We start from the raw sequence: 20,208 nt of genomic DNA, 5'->3' as shown, positions 1-20,208 counted from the left end.
GCGTTAGATAAATTGTAAGGGATAAAACAGAGAACACATTTAGTACAGCTGCGTCCATCCACTGCCACTGCCCATGGGCCATCCTTGATGAACTCTGATCCTGAATGCTGGAACTGACCAGACAACGAGTCTTCACTGAAATTTCAGTGTTAACTGAAATCTGAAAAACCCTGGTGTCCCGAAAATACAATTTAAAGAAAACCAGATCACAGCAACTCCGCTGTTTGATGGAATGTGCTTATTAAATGCTGCAACATTAGCATTTCCATCCATCTTCTCTGTTTCTGGTAGGCCAGGAATTCTTGTCATCCAGAAGCCTCTTTTCTTATTTTTCCTATGTAAACTCTCATTTATGTGGACAAATACCTTCAAAATATCTATCCTCAGTTTTACTTCTACGACATTTTATTTTGGGAAGTTAATTTTCTTTTCTTATAATTCAGACTTCTGCTGAGGAAATCCTCTATAGTGCTTATTCTACACTCACACTGAATTTCAAATATCTAAATATCTGTTTTACATCAATTTAATTTAAAAGCATAAATGCCTACCCTTGAGAAGGCTCCTAGAATTACTTGAGTCCCATATGTAATGTCTATGATAGGAGTAACACACAACTTCAGATTTTACTTCAAGAACTCAAGGCATGTCTAGAAACCAGAATAAATTAAGAATATGGTGGATTAGATTTATTCTTTTTTAATGTTATTATCAATCTCAACGCCTCTTTTACTTTCTCAAGTTGATAGGTCTACTTGAAATGAAAATTACAATTTTTTATTTATGTTTTCTATAAAAACAAGAGAAAAAAATGTGTGTCTATGATATAATGATAAAAAGCATATCACTGTGTTTTCCTTATTTTACATCTGAAGTATTTCTACACAATTAGAAAGGGGGGTTGTCTTCAGTTATAAAAGGCATAATACAGTCCCATGGCTAAACCAATGCCTGGAATAAATCAGTACGGCTTAACTGAATTCTGTTATTTAAATTTTTACCAGATGATGATCCAGCTCCAGAACAACACAGAAAAACTGAAAAAAAAAATACTCATATCTATAAAGCTCTTCTGTTTAGAGGGGAAATTAATGTAGTTATGGAAATAAAAACAGCAATTGAGAAAGAATCATCACCACTTCTTCTTTCAAATGTATTTTTTAAATAGTTCTAGACAATGGCTATTTTGTTAAAATTAAGTACTGATTTATTTTGCAGAGAAGAGCCATAGTTGTAGCGTTCTTCAGTGATTATACTGACAAAATATTCCCAATATTTGAAGTTTGATCTGTGAAAGAAACTGAGTATTTGTACAGATTTGTTGGGACAGCAAAGCTTCCTGTGAGAGACTGTGAGTCCAGTTCTTAAAATTTCATTTATTAGTTATCAAAGCATGTTATCCTCATCTGATCTATCGCAAATGATACTTCTACAGCGAAATAATGACATTTTCTAGATAGTGTAAGAGTTATTATTGTGCTTACATGTTCATCCCAGGCATCCCCGGGCCACCTAAAGCGTTGAGTGGGGGTCTCATGGCACCTCCATAGTTCTGCAATGACAACCAAGGGTCAGACTACCACGAAACAAAAAAACAAAACCAAAGAGGAGGGGAAAAGAAAGGACAGCAGGTTAATGATGTCCCCATGGAACTGCTGCCTGCACAGGCCAGTGCCTTTCATGCTTTCAGGAGATCCCTGACTGTTGACTTAAAAAAACAATATTGTTAACCCCATGGAGGAAGGTTTACAAATGACAGAAATAGGCTAAGAATGGTTAAAGTTGTTCCAGGAGGAATTATTTATTATTTTACACATGTTGAGGACAACTTGATGGCCAGTAAAGGAAGTTTTACAATGAATTCGACTTCTAAACCAAGGGAGTTGAAAATCCAAAATCTTGTCTGAGGTTCTGAGGTTTCTATATCATGGAAGTCAATCTGTATTCTGTTAAATTAAATTTTGTTATGCTTGTATAAAATTACACCATATCATATAGCTTTAATAACATACAGCATAACCATTACATCTCTCTTCCAATTATTCCATTCTAATAAATCATAGAATCCCAGAAGGGTTTGCATTGGAAGGGACCTTAAAGACCACCCAGTTTCAATCCCCTGGGCAGGGACACCTTCCACTAGCCCAGCTCTATGATAACCAATATTAAGAGTATTTCCTATGATATTTAATGTCATAGCAATGCTAATAAATGAATTACCTGATGCCCATAAAGCCTGAGTTTATGCCCTGATATCGTGACAGAAGTTGAACTCTACTACTTAAACAAAAAGGTAACTTATGCCTGGTTTTATTCAGTGGGATACAAGCAGAACAGTCTGTCCCACCTCACAGTCTAACTTTTAACTGTAATTACTGCAACTGCTAAACAAATTTACTAGTTTGTCCTAAAATAAGAGCACTCCCATTTATAGAATAATTTGTGAACTTAAGCTTTGGGTAGGTTACCTTTTAAGAGGATGTTTGGCACAAGAAAGGAGAAACTTACAAAACCACTGGATTTTAAACAACAGCAAAAATGGGAAAATTATCCTCATAAAAAAACTGGCATGAAATTTGCCTGCTGTGTGACTAATGGTGCTGCATAAAGGATCAGCTCTGTCTCACATGGCAGCACAGCAAAGCTTCTCCTTCTACCTCCAAAAATGGTAAATGTATTTCAGTGCTACAGAAAAAATTGAGAAATGTATTTAATAATGTTTTTTTGGTCACACAGCCAATGTATGGAACTGCACAACTGGTTTGTACCAAGAAAACCCAAAATTGTAGAGACAGTTATGGACAGAACTGGAAAGACAAAGATATTTAATCATTAAAAATGTAGCTGTTATCCAAACAAGAAGCCACAAGAGAGATTATCTGAAATGGGGAAGTGAAAATGCAAAGTGTGGGCACAACAAGCACACTGTGAAACAAAACACTGGCAACACCAATATGAAACACCACCACCTACACATTCCCTCAATGAGAGTGTTGACAAAACGCAGAAAAATATTTTGGATTTGTGTTTCAGGTGTGCACCAGAGCCGTTTGTTTCCTGCCTTGGTCCACTGCTGAAACAGAGCCACAGATCTGCTCATGGTGGACAAGGGCAAGAAACGGCAACAGGAGCATCTTGTTTTACATTAAAATCTCTCCAGCACTCACCAAAAATTTAGATCAAGAGTAGATGAAAGAAAAACTTCACAGAATTTCCAGGGGTATTTTTGGTACAAAGAGTTTCCCTAAGTTAGAAGTATTTTTCCTCCTAATCAGCATAATTATCCATGAGCAGGATGAGGAAACACCTACTCCACCCTTGGTCTCCCTTACCAATGTCAGTCTTTGATGACAGCACACATTTTTCTGAAATAAGCAAGTGAAGGGATTCCCCATTTAATTCCAAATCTTAACAAAAAGGACAGATTTTTCCTTCTGGATTTTGCACAGCTGCAATTCAGAGCTAATTTTTTTTTGTAAAACTGGAAGTTTATTTTAGAAGAGGATTGTGAAAACAAATCCTGGGCACCTTCAAGTTACAGAAAGTCAGAGGAATATATGTACAGGCCTGTCAAGTAAGAATAACCCATCTGTAGAAGGTACCTGTGGTCCTAATGGCACCATTCCCCTCGGAGGAGTCATCCTCTGCATCGGCCCTCCCATGTTTGGATGTCCTGCAATAAAGTCACATCACATTAAAAATTACACAATACACAGGCAACTTTTAGCAAATTGATCCTTTCTAATTAAAAAAAAAAAACAAACTTTAAGAGGTGCAGTAGGGTTTGAAATACAGGGAGAAATATACAAGTGTGTGAAGGTAGTAATTTGGAGTGGCTGAACTCACCCTGCTGCCGTGTGGGGTCCATCCCGCTGGGCAGGAGTGGCTGACTTCCAGGGACACCTCCCAGGGCCTGAAGGAACGGAAACCACCGGGAAAAGCACTTAATGCTTAGAAATTTATCTTAAAGACATAACATATATATTTTACTTTTTAATTCCTGGCTTTTTCTTCTGAGCCAAGAGTAATGTGCCTTAATGTCCCCACTTGTTAATCTACCCTTTGGGTTTGCTGAACTAGGGTTAAGGCTCATTTTCACAGGATCTTAACTGAAGTTTGGCCAAGTAGAAAAATGTTTTTATTAATGGATCTTTGTGGCTGATCCACTGGGTGCTATTTAGCATTCCAAAACAGCACCAAATTTTCAGTACAAATGTAAATCACAGAATGAGTAAATCACAGAATCACGGAGTGGTTTGGGTTGGAAGGAACCTTAAAGCTGACCTCATTCCAATTCCCTGCCATGGGCAGGGGCATGTCCCACTAGACCAGGACCAAACTAACAACTCATCTGAGCCTTAAAGCTGTACTATAATAGTTCATTGCTTCCACACACTGCCCATCCACACTGTAACCTGAGTCATGGCAGTGGTGCTAAAAGTAGCAATTCACGAACACGGCATAACATGAATGAAGCCAGACCTGTAATTCACTGACATTATGTGATTATGTTCCAGCTCTGAACCGAAAATATCACAGTGTGCAGACAAAACAACACTCCTGAAACTAAATCTGCAGGTTGGCAGCGCTTCCACTCAGCACGTCCAGCTCCCCCCTGCCAGGATTTGCAGTGCCCAGGAACACAGAGTGTGTGGAACCCAAATACTTGGATACGGAGCTCAAATACCTTTGCTAAGATACTATTTAAATTTCATCCTTTCTGGTGATATTGTGCCAAAACTAGAGACAAATTTGTTGACACTGTGTCACATGGATACAAAAAATAGCCAAAAATGAGATTGGGGTATAGTGTGACAATAAGAAAGGCAGCCCTGGAAACACTATGGAGAACTTAAACACACAAATGCTCTCCACTTCCAGAACCATCTTTTCACAGATGGGCCAATGAAGGTCCCTGTTGACCAACAGCAGCTCATTACATCCCTGTCTCGCTGGCAGACGCATCCTTTGATAGGGAAGAGGGTAAACTGGGAATTCAACACTTTTTTATAAAGTCCTCAGAGTGTCTGTAAGAGCCACACAAGCACTTCATGGTATCTGTTTTTCACCAATAACCTCCATATTTACTGTGAAGTAAACATAATTTTATGTAGAGAGATTGATGCATTTTACACAGAATTAAGTAAAACAGCAAACACTCACTCCGGAGTGATAAATTCTTACCTGATTGGGTATTCTTAAAGGTGGCCTTGGACCTCCAGGGTACCGAGGGGACATGAAAGGCTGTGAAAAAAAAAGAAATACTGCTAAATAATTCCACTTAGCTTGTATATACCACACTGGGTCATTGTCATACTCACAGCTACAGCATCCAGCCTAGAGTATTCAGGATAGTGTCCCATAATGTTTAGCAGAATAAAATAAATTTTAAAATTCTTAGCCAATACTTCTACCAAGGTATATTGCTTAAAACTTTGTTACAGCAGTTGTGTGTGCAGAATATAAATAACTTAATGCATTACAAAGAAGAGTAATAGACCATTCAGATCATATAACCAGACATCTATACTGGTGAAGGGTAAGATGGGAACCCTGGAATAGAAAAGTGTTCTTGGGAGAGTCCAGAGGTAAAGAACAGCATAATAATGCAGTAATATTTTTCATGCATTTTTTCATAATAGAGTAAACTACAAAATTTAACCTGTGAGGACAGAGACTCCAAGTTCTTCTTGTAAATATTTAGAATTTTGGTGGTTTCATCAGCCATATAAATTCAGTGCTGCACTCCTATCCCTCCATGCTCACACTCCTCTCTCAAACCCAAATTTATACCCAAATCTGCTGTACCATCCCACGAGGTTCTAAAGCCTCTTGGCTACTCCTGAACTCCCTCACAGCCCATGATAAACAAACAGTACTGCCAGCAAACACATCTAACATCTCTGTTAGACAATAATCCAGAAATCTACAAAGATTAGTGGTAAATGTAAAATCTACAGGAGAAAGGCAAAAACATCTGAATGAAAAGATGATGAAGAGGATGGCTTTGGCAGGCAGGGTACCTGTAACTCCAGGAGAAAATATAGAGCTAAAAGTTATTTAACTGTGAGCACACACTTATAAAGTCCAGCAATAGCAAAGCAGAGAAAATACCATCGCTTCACCAATAATTACTGCTGGAATTTTTCCTATGATCTTGCATAAATAAATGAAACCTCTCACATCCTGGAATCAGACGAAAGCTGAAATAGTGTAAACTACATAAACACGCACATAAAGTAAGTAGTAGAAAGCAATTTGAAGTACAGAGGGTTTACAAACTGGAGAAGAAAGTTCAATAACAATTCTGAAAAGCTAATAAAAAGGCATTTGATGTGCTGTAGAAGAGGGAGACTTCTTTGGGCACCTTCTGATGGGGAGAATCTCTGATAAGAAAAAAAGAAAGAGAAAAGGACTGTGCATGTGGCCAGGCCCTTGTAAAACAGTAAAAGTGTGAGGAAATCAGAATTTCAACAATTTCCACAAAGGTCAAGCAAGCACAGCCACTCCAGTGAGGACCTTGTGTTTGGACTGCCTCATCCAGCAACAAAACTCATCTTTATTTACAGCTCATAAAGGGGAAATCAGAAGTGTCTCTCAACTCAACTGTGTAGAGTAGAACCACACTACAAATATTATGTAATTGTCTGTGATTTGCAAAAAATATGATCCTTCCAAGCTTACATGAAGGTTTATATACTGTAAATATTCATTTATCTGTGTATTCTTCTTAAACATGCTTGTGGAAGGGTTTAAATCTTCTTCTGATCTTTAAACAAGAGAATCCAGGTAAAACTGCCATCAATGACCAATAGATTTCGAATAGTTCCTATGGTTTAACTTACCCCCAAAATTTTACTGCTAAAAACTTAAATATTCTTATTTTTGTCATTTGTACTAAACTTCTTCCTCTCCACCACCAGTGTCGTGGTTGTCCACAAAAAGATTCTACCAAGATGTATCAAGACAACAAAGACATTCCGTCCAACATTTAAAAGAAAATATGTTAAATATGAAAGCTTTTCCCTACAGTGGGAACATTTTTTAAAGTCTCCAAGAACACATTATTAAGCACCAGGATTCTGGAAGACATGAAGCAGCAGAAAGTTTGTGACACATGTTTGTTCACTCCATCCTTTGTCATTGATAAGAGCACCTGACATTTAGACTCTGAATTAGTTTTACTAAGTTTTCTACTAATTCTTTGTTAGGAGCTGGTGACATTACCACGGTCTAGGGAGGCTTTACATTTCTTATGGCAGCGACTTAAGTCGCTTTACATTTCTTAAGTCAGCGACTTCTTGGGAACTTTGTCTTCCCCTTCTCTTGCAGCACAAACACCCCAAAACTCAGTGGGTCCAAAATCCTGGTACTAAACCAAAACCAGTGGTCACAGACTTTGAACTGGTCTCTCAGCACTTGTTTCTGATGATAAAAATTAATTCTGTACACGCTGAAGACTTGGACCCAAACACAAAACACCCGTGACCCAAACATCAACCATTTGCCCAAAAACCCTCTAAACCAAAACCAACCAAACAAAAAAAAACCCCAAAGCAAAACAAAAATAACCCAAACCAAACTGAAAAATAGGAAAAAAGCCTAAACCAAATACCAAACACACCCCAAACAATGGAAAAAACCAAAAATAATACGAATAAAACAAAATATCTAAGATATGCCATATCTAAGTCACGGATGAGATGGAGACACCACCACCACACCTACTGACACCAGTATATCATAATTCTTTCCTGCAGGAATTCACTAATTTGGCACCACAAAAAGTATCTTGAAGTCTGCCATCAGGCAACTAAGACCAAAGAAAGCAGGAGTTTCTACTTAACTGAGTGAAAATGAGGCAAGAAAGGAAAAACCTCTTGTGTAATTGCCACAGAATATTTGTATTTATCAACCTAGAGTGAAAAAAAGAAAAACCCAAAAACCTAAAAGGAGAAAATAATTAGAATACTAAAAAAATACTAAAATGAGACTACACAAAATAAAATCAAGGTGTGAAATATTAACTTTAGTAATCGCCTTGCTCTTATTTACAGCATCCTGCAATGTTAAATTGTTAGAAATACTTTAAAAGAGGACAAATTCAAGAACATGAATGATGTGCCAGAAGCTGTAGCACTTTTTTGTTATCTTTCTGCTAAAGAACAATCGTCTGTGTACAGGCACAGTAAAGGGTATCTCATATCTGTGTATTTAATGCAATTTTGTGAGTTGTGTGTACATTTGCAATGTGAATGTCTTGTAAAATTCTATTTTTCTTAGTTCACTACACAAGGGGATGAACAGAAATCAAGTTTCTGAGTATGGAAGTCTTTGAAGAATCAATGTTGCAGCACAGTGGTCTCGCTGCCCATGTGTGGGTGGCAGAAAATGTGATTTCACAAAAAAATATCCAGCAGGAAGCTGATGTCATAAAGGCACAGAAGCTGGGATGTTTCTCTGCCACTTGTGCAATTCTTACTCTCTTTTAGTTGTTCAGGCAGCTATAAAATATGGTATGGTTTAGTTTTCATCTTTACCTTATAGTAGCGGAACAAAGGATTTAAAAGATGATGTTCTACTAAGCATAGCAGATTTCAATAAATCTATTTTTATTTTTAATTTACTTCCCTTCCAGAAGCTGGAATTACAATTTATTTCCTTCCAGACATGGGTGAGGGTTATTTGCATTGACATCTTTATCTTTTTTTTTGCCCTCATGCCATTACCTTTATCAATCATATTTTGACTCACGTAAACTTGCAAAATTTACAATAATCCATAGCTAAATAAATAATCTTGACTATTTAAATTACTATTGAGACTGAATTGACTGTAAATATATTTTTTCATTTTTTTTAACCTGCATTATCAAATTGAGATCTATCTTCTCAGATTACATGTTTCAACACAAACCCTGAGAGACGGATGATGCTTTTAAAATGAAAAATATCTCTCAGGGGAACAACACACACAAATTAAAAAACACAGGGTGAGACAGGGCTTTAGCACTTGGTATGAAATAGTATTAATTAGTTTGTGTAATTCAGTCACCACCACCAGCACAAACACTAAACACTACTTATCACTAGATGCTTAAAACGTAATACAGGCTTCATTTGCACACAATACAATAAATAAGTTTAAATTAATTGTGCAGCTACTTGAAGAGCAGATATTGGAAGAGGGCTAAAGCTGCCAGAGACAGGGTTATATCCCAATGGGAATTCTGAAAATGACCCAATCTCTTCCTTTTTTCAGTTAAAGTTCTAAATTTTAACAAGTGAAACAAGTCAAAAATCTTTGTTCTCCTCTCCCTGTTAAAAAATGAATTGCTTAGTTACACATTCTGTCCGTGAAAATACAATTAACCTTCATCTTTTTTGTTTTCAAATTCTATTCCTAGTTAAAAGGTTTGGTATTACAGTATTATTATTATTTCTCCTTCTCCTCCTCTTTTCCATCCAAATGGTAAAAAATAAGACTGCTGGATACTTTTGGTTCATTTTCTTATTAGAGTAGACAACATTGTGACATAACTCCTTAAGACTTCTATATTTTAGAAAATGCTTTAGAGGTGCTTTACAACTACTACTTCTATTTTGAAATGGAAATTTAAACCCCTCAGAGGAATGAGAGTTTGAACTCCTGAAAAGGACCAGCAAAGAACCGTAAAATAAGTGTGAATTGAATTTATTCAAGTTACCTCACAATTCACATACTTTTCATTTATTTAGTTTTCACTATGATTTTTTTTTTGTGGAATCTCCATCAGCAGGAACAGTCACCACAGTTTTAATGACAATCTTCATTAACACATTTTTAAATCTAACCAGGACTAAACTCAATTAGCTCCCAAAATGACACATTCTGGGATCAGATCAGTGCAAACATGTAACTTACCCTCTGTGAGGCTGGGACAGGCCATCACTAATTCTGAACTAAAAATTGTTTTCCTATTCAACTGCATTTTACTGTTAATTACCCTGCTAATTACAGTACCCTTCTTGTCCTGCTCTGCTCCCCCAGTGGCAACCACAGTGTTAGAGGGCTTTGGTTTGTATTTTACTGAAGTATTTCAGCAGTGAAATTTGGGTTATATACTACACATCTTGCAATCCACCAGTGCAAACCAAGCCAGCTGATTTTACTTTCGCTATTTTCCGTAAAATCGTGTTTTCTCAGCACTCAGATGGGACTTCTGTCTATGCTGGCCTTTCCTGATGACCATACATACTACCATGAGCAAGTTCTTCTCTGTCCTTCAGAAAAAGATCCCTTAGAAAATTCATTCCCATATTTATAGTTTTCTAAGTCAGAATGACAACCTATAAACAGCAAGAGGTAAGAGGTCTAATTTAATTCAGAGTATAGAGTAAAATTAATAATTTTTTCCTAAATTTAAAAGCCTTCCAGAGACATTTGTCTTTCCACATCTCAAATTCCAAGTTACAGCAATGCCAGCATTTCAAACAAATTCCATGATTTATCCCTTGTAAAAAAATGCAAGAGTCATTCCACCATATGGGAGAATATTGCAATATATACCTGCTTAGGTGTAGACAAATGAAGAAACAAAACCTTACTTAAAAGAAACAAACCTAAAGCCAGGTGTGCTCTTAGATGATCTTTAGGAATTGATGACCGTTAGGAATTGCACTGTAATTATACCTGTCTCACTTTATGGGAAACATCATTATCTCATGCTCAAGATTTAGTAACTGAGAGACAAAGTGGTCAAGTTCTGCACATGAGAATTTTACGCATTTTTGAAAGAAATGCAAATTTTAGAAGGGTTATTATCTACATGCACCTTAAACCAGGCTAATATTTTTATTTTATTTTTTAATAAATGCAAATACTACAGAAAATACAGTATTTCAAACTTGCCACACCAAAACATCCAGGATGTATCACATTTAAAAATAAAAAATAAAAAACCCCTTTAGACAACACACAGACAGACCACTTGAGCTTGAGAAAGCATTTCCTTAAATTTAGTGAACCTGATTGTGATACACGACTGATCTTTTGGAGTAGCTTTGACAATGACAAGCTGAGGTTTGTTACTCCTGCTTTTACATTTAATAAATACAACATTCCAAAGCACTGTCATCCCTTTTGGCTTCCAACCTAAGCACTTGTGGCTCCTGCAAAAAGCGAGATTATGAACATGAACCAACCTCAGCAGAGAGGAGCATCACTTACAAATAACAACCCTTCCTCTGCTCTCTCCAGCACCACTTCAGCAGCAAATATAACACTAATTTTGGTGTATGGTCACTACCCTTAGATTTCTAAGGTTTATCTTACAAAGAATTTCAATTTTCAGGATGAAATTATAAAGCTGAGAACAGATCTCCTGGGAAGATGACTTGTGCCCTCTTCCCCTGGAAGGGGAGGTGGGGGGCTCACAGTTGATTTAGCTGCTCAAGCTGAGCAGTTTTAATTTGTTCCAACAGTTACGAGTAGTAAAACCATTACCACAACTGCAGGGAAGGATTATCGAAGCCAACAGATGCTGGGTATCTTTCTCTCTTTAAAGATGACTTTACTCCTCGTATTTTAGAGAAAAGGAATCACACATACACAAAAAAAGACAAAAAAATCTTGCCAAATGATAATACCCTCTCACATAGTCTAAGAAGTCTTAAGATTAAAAACTGAATACTTTAAAATGCAGCATGATACTAGTGAGGACAAAATGCATAGATCTGAATTCTGCAAAAATTAGGCATACCAATATTTTTATGCACTTGGGTATTCCCAGTCTGATACATTGGTGTGAATGCATTTACAAACAATGCAGATTCCAAAAAATACAATAAAATTCTTCTTACCTGCATTAATAATATAAACCCAGGGAGAAAAAAATCCCTTTTAAACTCTATTTTCACAGCTTTTCAAGGCCTACCAAAGCTGCTATCTTTGCCCACAGGCTGTGTTTGCAGCTTTGGTGACATTTCATTCTTTTGTAACAGTATTTTCACAATATCCAGGATGCTTTCAAGCTTCTGGGACTTCACTGTGCCTGCTCTCCTCAAAATTCTTAAACTTTTCACTCCTTCACCTGCAACTGCCCTGTTTGCTCCACTGGAATTGAGGCTGGGTGTGGACACGTGCCAAATCCAGCTAATTTTGCAGTTGTGTCCCAGTTTGTTTGCAAGGATTTTAGCTTTAAAACAAAAAAGGTATAGGCAATGCTACAAAAATTGGGAAAACGTGAAGGTCAGTACTCAAAGGTGAGTGATGGAGCAGGATCTGAGGATAATGAGGTGTTTCTGCTTGAAGGTGGGAGACAAAATACAGAGAAACTCCTGGAAAACCAGAAAACTTCCTGAGTATTAAAAAGAAGACAAGAGTTGGAACAGCTCAAAGGGGGTTAAAAATAAACAAAATGTTTTTAAACATATGGAACCAGGAATCCTCACCACTTGCACAAACAACCACTTTTGTGGACAATTCACTCCAAAACGGCTTTAAAGGGATGCTGGAGGATTCCTCCCTCCCCATCTTCCCTACTGCAACTGTTTTCATCAAATGCTGCATTTACTGAATCTGTAACAGCAGCTCTATTGTTTAGAAGTGTATTATGCCATGACTTCACTGTAAATATTGTCAGTGTTAAGTGTGAACTAAGCAGAACATCACAGAGATGTTTTACAGCCTTACATGACAGCTTAGAAACCTATCTCCTTTACATAGGTAAGTAGTTCACTATTTCTGTTTCAAAATGCAAGAGGAGCATGTTACTGATTTTTAAATTCACTGACTTTGCTTATTACCACTATTTAAATGTTTAACTTTACATATATTTCTTTTTATACATATATTTATAAATTTATATATTTATATATTTATATAAATAGTAATGCTAGGCAGAAAGATAAATGGAAGAGTCCTTTCTGTTCATGTGCCTCACTGTAATGATGCTCTTCTGAAGCATTAGGTCAGCTCTACTATGACAAACAAGGCTAAAAATAATACTTTAGAATAACATGGATTGAGCTAAAACGAGCATGAACAGCTGCCACTAGATGGCAAGACAGGCTCACAGTAATTTAGAAGGCTGGGTTTCGTCTGTTTTGGGGTTTTTTTCCCCTTTATATAAGAGAAATATGTAACATTTGTATTTCAAACATGGTGTCGACACTTCTTTTCCATGACATTCCAAGTTTATCTGATGATCTTAAATTGGTGAATGAGGCAAACTTTAAAATCCCTTTAGAAAACACAGGCATCATGGAACATTTAGTGGGTAAACTCAACTAGAACAAATTTTAACAGATTTGCTTAAAAATTAATGAGTTTAAAAGAAAAAGCATGTGAAAAGGTACAGACAGTGGTAAACTTAACTTTCAACAAAATTACCAAATTATACAAGTGAACTGTCAATTTATAAAACAACATGCTTCCCCCTACGGTCTTTAAAGTCCCTTTCAAACCATCCTATGCTACTCTATTTTAAACTCAGCAGTGTGCCCAGGTGGCCAAGAAGGCCAATGGCATCCTGGCCTGGATCAGGAACAGTGTGGCCAGCAGGACCAGGGAAGTGATTCTTCCCCTGTACTCAGCGCTGGTGAGGCCACACCTGGAGTGCTGTGTCCAGTTCTGGACCCCTCAGTTCAGGAAGGACATTGAGGTGCTGGAGCAGGTCCAGAGAAGGGCAACAAGGCTGGTGAAGCACCAGCCCTGTGAGGAGAGGCTGAGGTTGCTGGGGCTGTTTAGCCTGGAGAAGAGGAGGCTCAGGGGAGACCTCATCACTCTCTACAACTCCCTGAAAGGAGGTTGTAGCCAGGTGGGGGTTGGTCTCTTCTCCCAGGCTATCAGCAGGAGGACAAGAGGGCATGGCCTCAAGCTGCGCCAGGGGAGGTTTAGGTTAGATATTAGAAAGAATTTCTTTCCAGAGAGGGTAATCAGGCATTGGAATGGGCTGCCCAGGGAAGTGGTGGATTCTCCGTCCCTGGAGGTTTTTAAGATGAGGCTGGACGTGGCACTTAGTGCCATGGTCTAGCAACTGTGGTGGTAGTGGATCAAGGGTTGGACTTGATGATCTCAGAGGTCCTTCCCAACCCGTCTGATTCTATGATTCTATGATTTAGGTCTGCTAAAACTGGAAGATTAACTAAAAGGCAAATAAAATCCTGAGAAATCAATACTTTCCATTCTTTTTAAGAATTCAAAATACTTCAGTGAACACACACCCCAAAACTTCCCTCTGGCCTCTGTTTATTTGCTTACTATTTTTATTTATTTTTATATATATAATAACCATATATATATATATATAAATTATATTCTGAAAAAATCCAAATGTAACTTGTTCTCAAGTTTTTTTGCTGACTTTGAAAGATCAATGAAGGTGGATGGAAATATCCATGGAAACTGCTGAAGAGTGGCAGCTTGCACCTGCAGGACTGGATGTGAAAATCTGAGAGTCTTTGAACTCTGTGACCTAATCCTCCCTGATCACAGGTGGAAGAATTTACCTCACTGCAAAGGAGTTTTTAAGAGCCTTGTGTAAAGCGCTGGCTGGTGACAATTTATGCATCCACTAATACCCAGACCCAAAGGTAATTATTTATTACAATTTTATTCAGTTTTTCAGCTGCCCTCTGTCAGGATCAGGCTCCAAAGAGAGGGACACAGACCAGGTCATGTTGATCTCTATGGCTGGACATATGAAGAAACTTACAAATGACACAGAGTAAAAAATGTCTAAAAACTGACACAGAAAATGTCCCAAATTACTTTATTTTACTAACACAGTAGCGAAGTGCCTTCCTCACACCTGAGCTCCATAGACAGGAAGTGGTCTAAGGGAAAACTGGTAAAATGATTTCCAGACTCAAGCTGGAGTTAGATGAGCATTTCATAGATATGTAAAATCATCTTATGCAATCTAATACAGTTGTACGACTTCTATTGCCCAAGTAACTGTTTGGGCTCTCCTATTTGGAGTTTCAGAGTGTTGTACAGCAGAACTAATGCCTTCACTGCTCCTACAGTCCCGCACACTCAAGTTTTGCTGCTAATGAACCAAGAGTAGGTTCAGTTATTGTATCACACCTGTTTATTTCCAGAGTCTCACTACTGTACAGACTAAAAGAAGATGAGGACAAAAAATACATACCTATGACATTTAAAATTACATTAAAGCCCAACATAAGAGGAGGAAATTGAGGCACATCCTAACTCCTTGTAAACCTGTTTTCTTGACTTCTCAAATTTAACTTCTGACACTGTAAACAATTCTCTTTTTTTTAGACTAAAAAAGTCTTTAGTCTTCAACTAAAGAAGTCATTTAGTTGAAAATAGCACTGCACAACTCCACTACCTTCCCTTCACTGTATCATTGTTTCAGACTGTCAGCACTGTAGTGACCGTCATCCATCACCTGAACTGAAGTATAAAAGTACAGGTACATGGAGACACAAGAAAAATTCAGCTGATGGCTTCAGAAACTCCACCTCTGTGGACCAGGCATGAAATGCCAGAGGTTGTTAATTAACTTCAGTGCTAGTGGTCTAAATATGCAAGAAAACCTCATTTTAGAAAGAGCAGAGTTTTACCACATACTGTCTGAGAAACCATAATTCTCCCTTATTTAGCTACCTCCATCTGCTACACTAACATACTGTATTATTTTATAAAATAAAAATATATTTATTTTCTTTTGTAAAAAATAAGATTTTTTTCTTTAAAAAAAAAAACAAAGTTCTCAAAAATCGTGTTAATGGTCAGCAGAGACAGCCTTAAGGGAATCTCAGTAATGATCCTTTGTTTGCAGCACAGTCCCCGCCTGGACTTCCATGTTCCCCTGACCTGCCTGATAAGAATCCATTGCAGCAGCCATGACTTCCAGTTTGGTTACATCACCATGAGTGGTTTGTGCCCACTTGAAACACAGTTTCAGTGCAAAACCAAGAGAAAAGAAATTATATTATCTGAGCTCTCCAAGCAGAGCTGGTCAACAGCCTCAGCTTAGGCCAATCCAAACAGCTCATGAAAGCAACAAAAGGCATCCTTATAGTTCCAGGATGACCTTCTAGATAAATTTTAGGTGAAAAGAAGTTGAAGTGCTACAATGCTTTTGTATTGCAAAGTCTCAGAGAACTAAATATAGACATAAGCACCACTCTCCACTCTCCCCCTAATCTTCCCTCTCCTGAAGAACAAAATTGTTTGCCTTCATCACCCAAGAGGAAGCTGCAGGTCTGAACTGCAAACTCTTGGTGAAAGAGGACTGGAGTTTGTCAGTACTCAGAACAAGGCAGATGAAGATGTTTTCTGTGGTTTGGTTCCTCTCAGGACCAGATGGGACCAGAGAAACTGCAGGACAGGACAGAGAAATGCACTGTCTAATTAAAGGTGTACAAGGAAAACAGTACCTACGAAGGCAGTAGGAAGTTTTCATCATGAGTTTCTCTGCCTTGTTTGTGATTTCACCTATGTTTCAGGGCAGCAGATGATGTTCCCCAATTTTCAGGTTTCAAAGGCAGAGCTGTATCTGTCAATACATTTTCTTGTCAGATGAACTGACCTTGGTGAGACTCGGCTCCCACTGAGGGTTTCACAATCTGGTATTAAACTGCTGCCTGACAGCACTCACTCCAACACCACCACACCTTGTCAGGGGCTGTCTGCGCTCATCAGCTTTACACATACCTTACAGTTTCCACCACACTGGAATGTAAATGACTGGATTTTGGCTCAGCTCCCCTTGGTGGGATTGCTCCCAACCATATCAATGCACCCACTATCAAACCTGCACTTGGATTTGCAAACCTACATGTATTCTTAAGCAGATGACTGCAGCAAAAATTAATAATATTTTGAAAAAAAATGTTAATTTTCAATCCCAGGCCTTGCAAAAAGAGCAGGCTGCTGTTGTGGCTTCAAGTAAGACTCAAGCCAGGTACTGGCAGACAAGGAAATTTTACCCACACTTAACTTTCTGTCATCATGTCTTTCTTACATCTTTAAAAGATCTAGAGTGGCTGGAAGTCTTTTCACGCTTCTAAAAACAAAACGCCCACATCCTCCTCCTGTAAAACCTTTAAAATAGTTACTCTCTCCTCTGCACTTCACATACTTGTCCTATTGGTGCCCTTTCCCCCTCTTAAATGTCACCCCAGAAAATAACAGAAAAAAAGTTAATTCCTTTGACATCACAACTGGAGTGGGTGACTGAAGTAAAAAAAAAAAAAAAGAAAGAAAAAAGTGAAGTATTGATACAATCTAAAAATTAAGATAAAACTGTGTGTAAAAAAAATCTACCTAACCAGCTGCTCAAGGCAGGAAAAGCAGAAATAAATTAATTAATCAGTTCTGCCAACTCCTGAGGATTTTGTGACTGGCAGCAGTCAGATATTTTCCACTTCACTTGCACGTATCTTTTCATTCATGTATCAAAAATCATGCCTTAGTTTGCCAATATAGAGAAAACCAAGCGAGTTTTGGTGAAGAGGAGACACAACCTCAACCTGGGAGCAGTCCAGACTCAGATTACAAGTATCAGGTTGGCCTTGCATTAAAAGATGCCATTTTTTCCATCATAATATCCTGCACTGTCAGTGCCCAAAATGCTCACTAGGTGTTTAGTTTCACTAAACGCAATAGAAGCAACACGTGGTATAAATCCTGGACTTGTTTTTTTGGGCACTGGCGTTGGGATCTTCAACGCACAAGGAGATTGCCCAGGCTTAATTCCCACTGAAGCCTGAAGACCTCAGAGATCTGGCCTGTGGCTTAGCGCAGAGCTGAACACAACCAACAACGTTCTCACTTTAAAATTTCCATGTAATGTCATGTATATTATCATAAGAAATTATTTTAATATTATACTCACTCAAGCATTTTCAATCTCTTACTCATAAAATGGCACCATTTCTTATTCTTGAAAGGACTTGTGCTGTACTAATTCATAAACTACAGTCAGGTCCCTTCCTTTACACCTATTCACTCTTGTTTAAAAATAAACTCAAATATTGCACCATATAGTGAGACATAGTTTAGGAAAGAATCTTTTCTACAGACTTGCACACAGTATTACAGAGGATTTTCTATCCTGAAATGCCTGTAATCATAATTTTTTCTGAATACCTGAAAAAACCCCGGTGGTACAGGACCTACTGGCATGCCATCTCCTGGGGGAATGTTTCCTAGCACTGGACTGGGAGCTGCTGCAGCACTCTGAAAAGAACAAAGGGAAAATAAACCTTTGTCATTGCATTGGTAGGCATTAAATCCCCTCCCCAAAAAACCCCAAAACCTGACCAAAGCGCAGAAAGTAATTCTCCGGGTATGCCATTATGTCACTGTTTCATCTGAAGGTGAATTACAATTGTTTAGTCATCACCTATACAAGTATCATGATTTGTGAAAATAACAAATGAGGGCAAGGATGCCAGAGATTGCATGCATCCATTAGACAGACTGATTAAATTTTAAAAAATATTGCATCTGAGTATGTGTACATACACAAATGTGAGTGTAACTTGCACACTTTTTCTTGTATTACATGTATAAACAGCCTCACACATGCACAAGGATACACATACAGCATAAACTAAGTAATTTATGCATTTTATCAGCGATTTCCAAGCACTCTAAAGATAATTTCATCGGACTGTAATATTCTCTCACAACAACAAGCTCCAAAACAGGACTCTGTTACAAACAGCACAAGAAGAGATGTTCACAATTCTGTTGGTAATGTCCATGGATTTTACCAACCCCAGAAATAACCACCATGACAAATTAGAAGAATTTGGGTTATGGTTTTGGAAGGGAAAAGAAAAAAGGGATTTCTAAGGAGTGAATCAGAGGATGAAATTGGTTACCTTTGCAAATCCTTCAGCTGGAATAAGCGATCAAAGAATATTGCTCCTGGCAATTTATAAAGCAGGAGATTGTCATACAAAAAGGGAAGCCAAACTGCTTCTGTTGTCATGTGTTGGAACCTCAATTACTTTTAATTTCTAGCAGTCTTCCTTCCTGCAATGTGTTTCTGTAGGGCATGAGGCTGAATCACCTATAAAGGCTTGAAAATCTTCTGTGAAAGTACTCAAGCCCACAAAACACACTCGGAGCCACTGGCAGGTTACTAACGACCTGCCAATACCTGCCCTGCAGAACACACATGGTGACGCTTATTAAATTATCACTCCATGTGTGCTTACACTCGATGTCCAAAAGATGCAGATATGCAAATTGTATTTCCAGGTGTTTGGCACACTAGCTAGGAAGTTAAGGAATAGTGCTGGAAAGACCTGAAAACTGGCACAAAGGAGGGCTGACCTTTTTAAACCAAGCAAAAAGGAAATATTCCGTTAATTACCACAGATTTATTTCTTTTTCAATGGCTTAAACTGTGTTTTAGAGTCAAAGTTATGAACAACATGTCCCTGTGCTGCCCAAGCTGAGCCCACCTCTGCTGGCCTTGAAATGTGCACTGTGGGATGTCCAGTGGAGCACAATGCATTGGAACAGAATCCAACAAATCACTGGACAAACACGTCCCAGCAGGTCCAAGTCTCTGCCAGGAGGGAATAACCTCTGGGGATGCAGAGCTCCCACAGGGATTTAGCGACCTGCTCCTGCTGAGTTCACACTCTTCCCCACTTTGAAAACGACTTTAAAAAAGTAAAATGGCAAATTACACTCAGCACTTCAAAAAACAGAGAGAGAAGGAAATAACGACTATCCCAAAACAGGGGGAGAAAAGGGTTAAAGTTATAACTGTTAGCCATTAAACGTCCTAAGAGGGCTTTATAAGAAATATACGTAAAAATAACATTTTCATAATTGTCTCAATGGAGGTGGGTTTTTCAAAATTTTAAAATTTGGGTGGTTTTTTTTCTCCTTTTTCTGAATCTGCCATAGCACTCATCCCAGAGGAACCCAGCACTGACCACGGGTGAATCCCCAGGGATTCCCAGGGAGGTACTGCGTTGTGTTGGGTTTAATTATTTGTTTACCAGGTTATTTGAGAGACCATTACACCATCCAGTTCACAGATACTTGTGCAAAACCACCTCTCCCCTGCATTTCTGAGCAGGGAGGGAGGGCAGGATGAGGCCACAACAGCAGATCAGTTGTACTGACATTTCTGGTACTACTTAATAATTGTAAGAATTCTGTAGTTGCAGCCATTTCAGCATAGTCCAGTCTCGGGTGTTACAGAAACTTCAACTTCCACCCTTC

At 38.2% G+C, this 20,208-nt stretch overlaps 1 protein-coding gene across 4 annotated transcripts in view; it reads right to left on the bottom strand.

Annotated features, from left to right (window-relative positions):
- Positions 1-20,208, bottom strand: part of SSBP2 (single stranded DNA binding protein 2) — a 134,877-nt gene that overhangs the window by 26,187 nt on the left and 88,482 nt on the right. The window contains exons 5-9 of one of the 4 annotated variants that reach the window (XM_027742703.2): positions 18,106-18,195; positions 5,185-5,244; positions 3,847-3,913; positions 3,603-3,673; positions 1,485-1,576 (exon numbers count right to left, since the gene is read on the bottom strand). In XM_027742703.2, the coding sequence (XP_027598504.1) occupies positions 1,485-1,576; positions 3,603-3,673; positions 3,847-3,913; positions 5,185-5,244; positions 18,106-18,195 (380 nt within the window). The remainder of the gene's footprint in view (positions 1-1,484; positions 1,577-3,602; positions 3,674-3,846; positions 3,914-5,184; positions 5,245-18,105; positions 18,196-20,208) is intronic. The other 3 variants (XM_027742704.2, XM_027742705.2, XM_027742706.2) reach the window with 3 other exon arrangements.

This window comes from Pipra filicauda, unplaced genomic scaffold, assembly GCF_003945595.2.
Source record: "Pipra filicauda isolate LSUMZ 115617 unplaced genomic scaffold, ASM394559v2 scaffold256_size1097316_pilon, whole genome shotgun sequence".
Taxonomy (NCBI): Eukaryota; Metazoa; Chordata; class Aves; order Passeriformes; family Pipridae; genus Pipra; species Pipra filicauda.
This window is presented reverse-complemented; position numbering and strand designations above follow the sequence as displayed.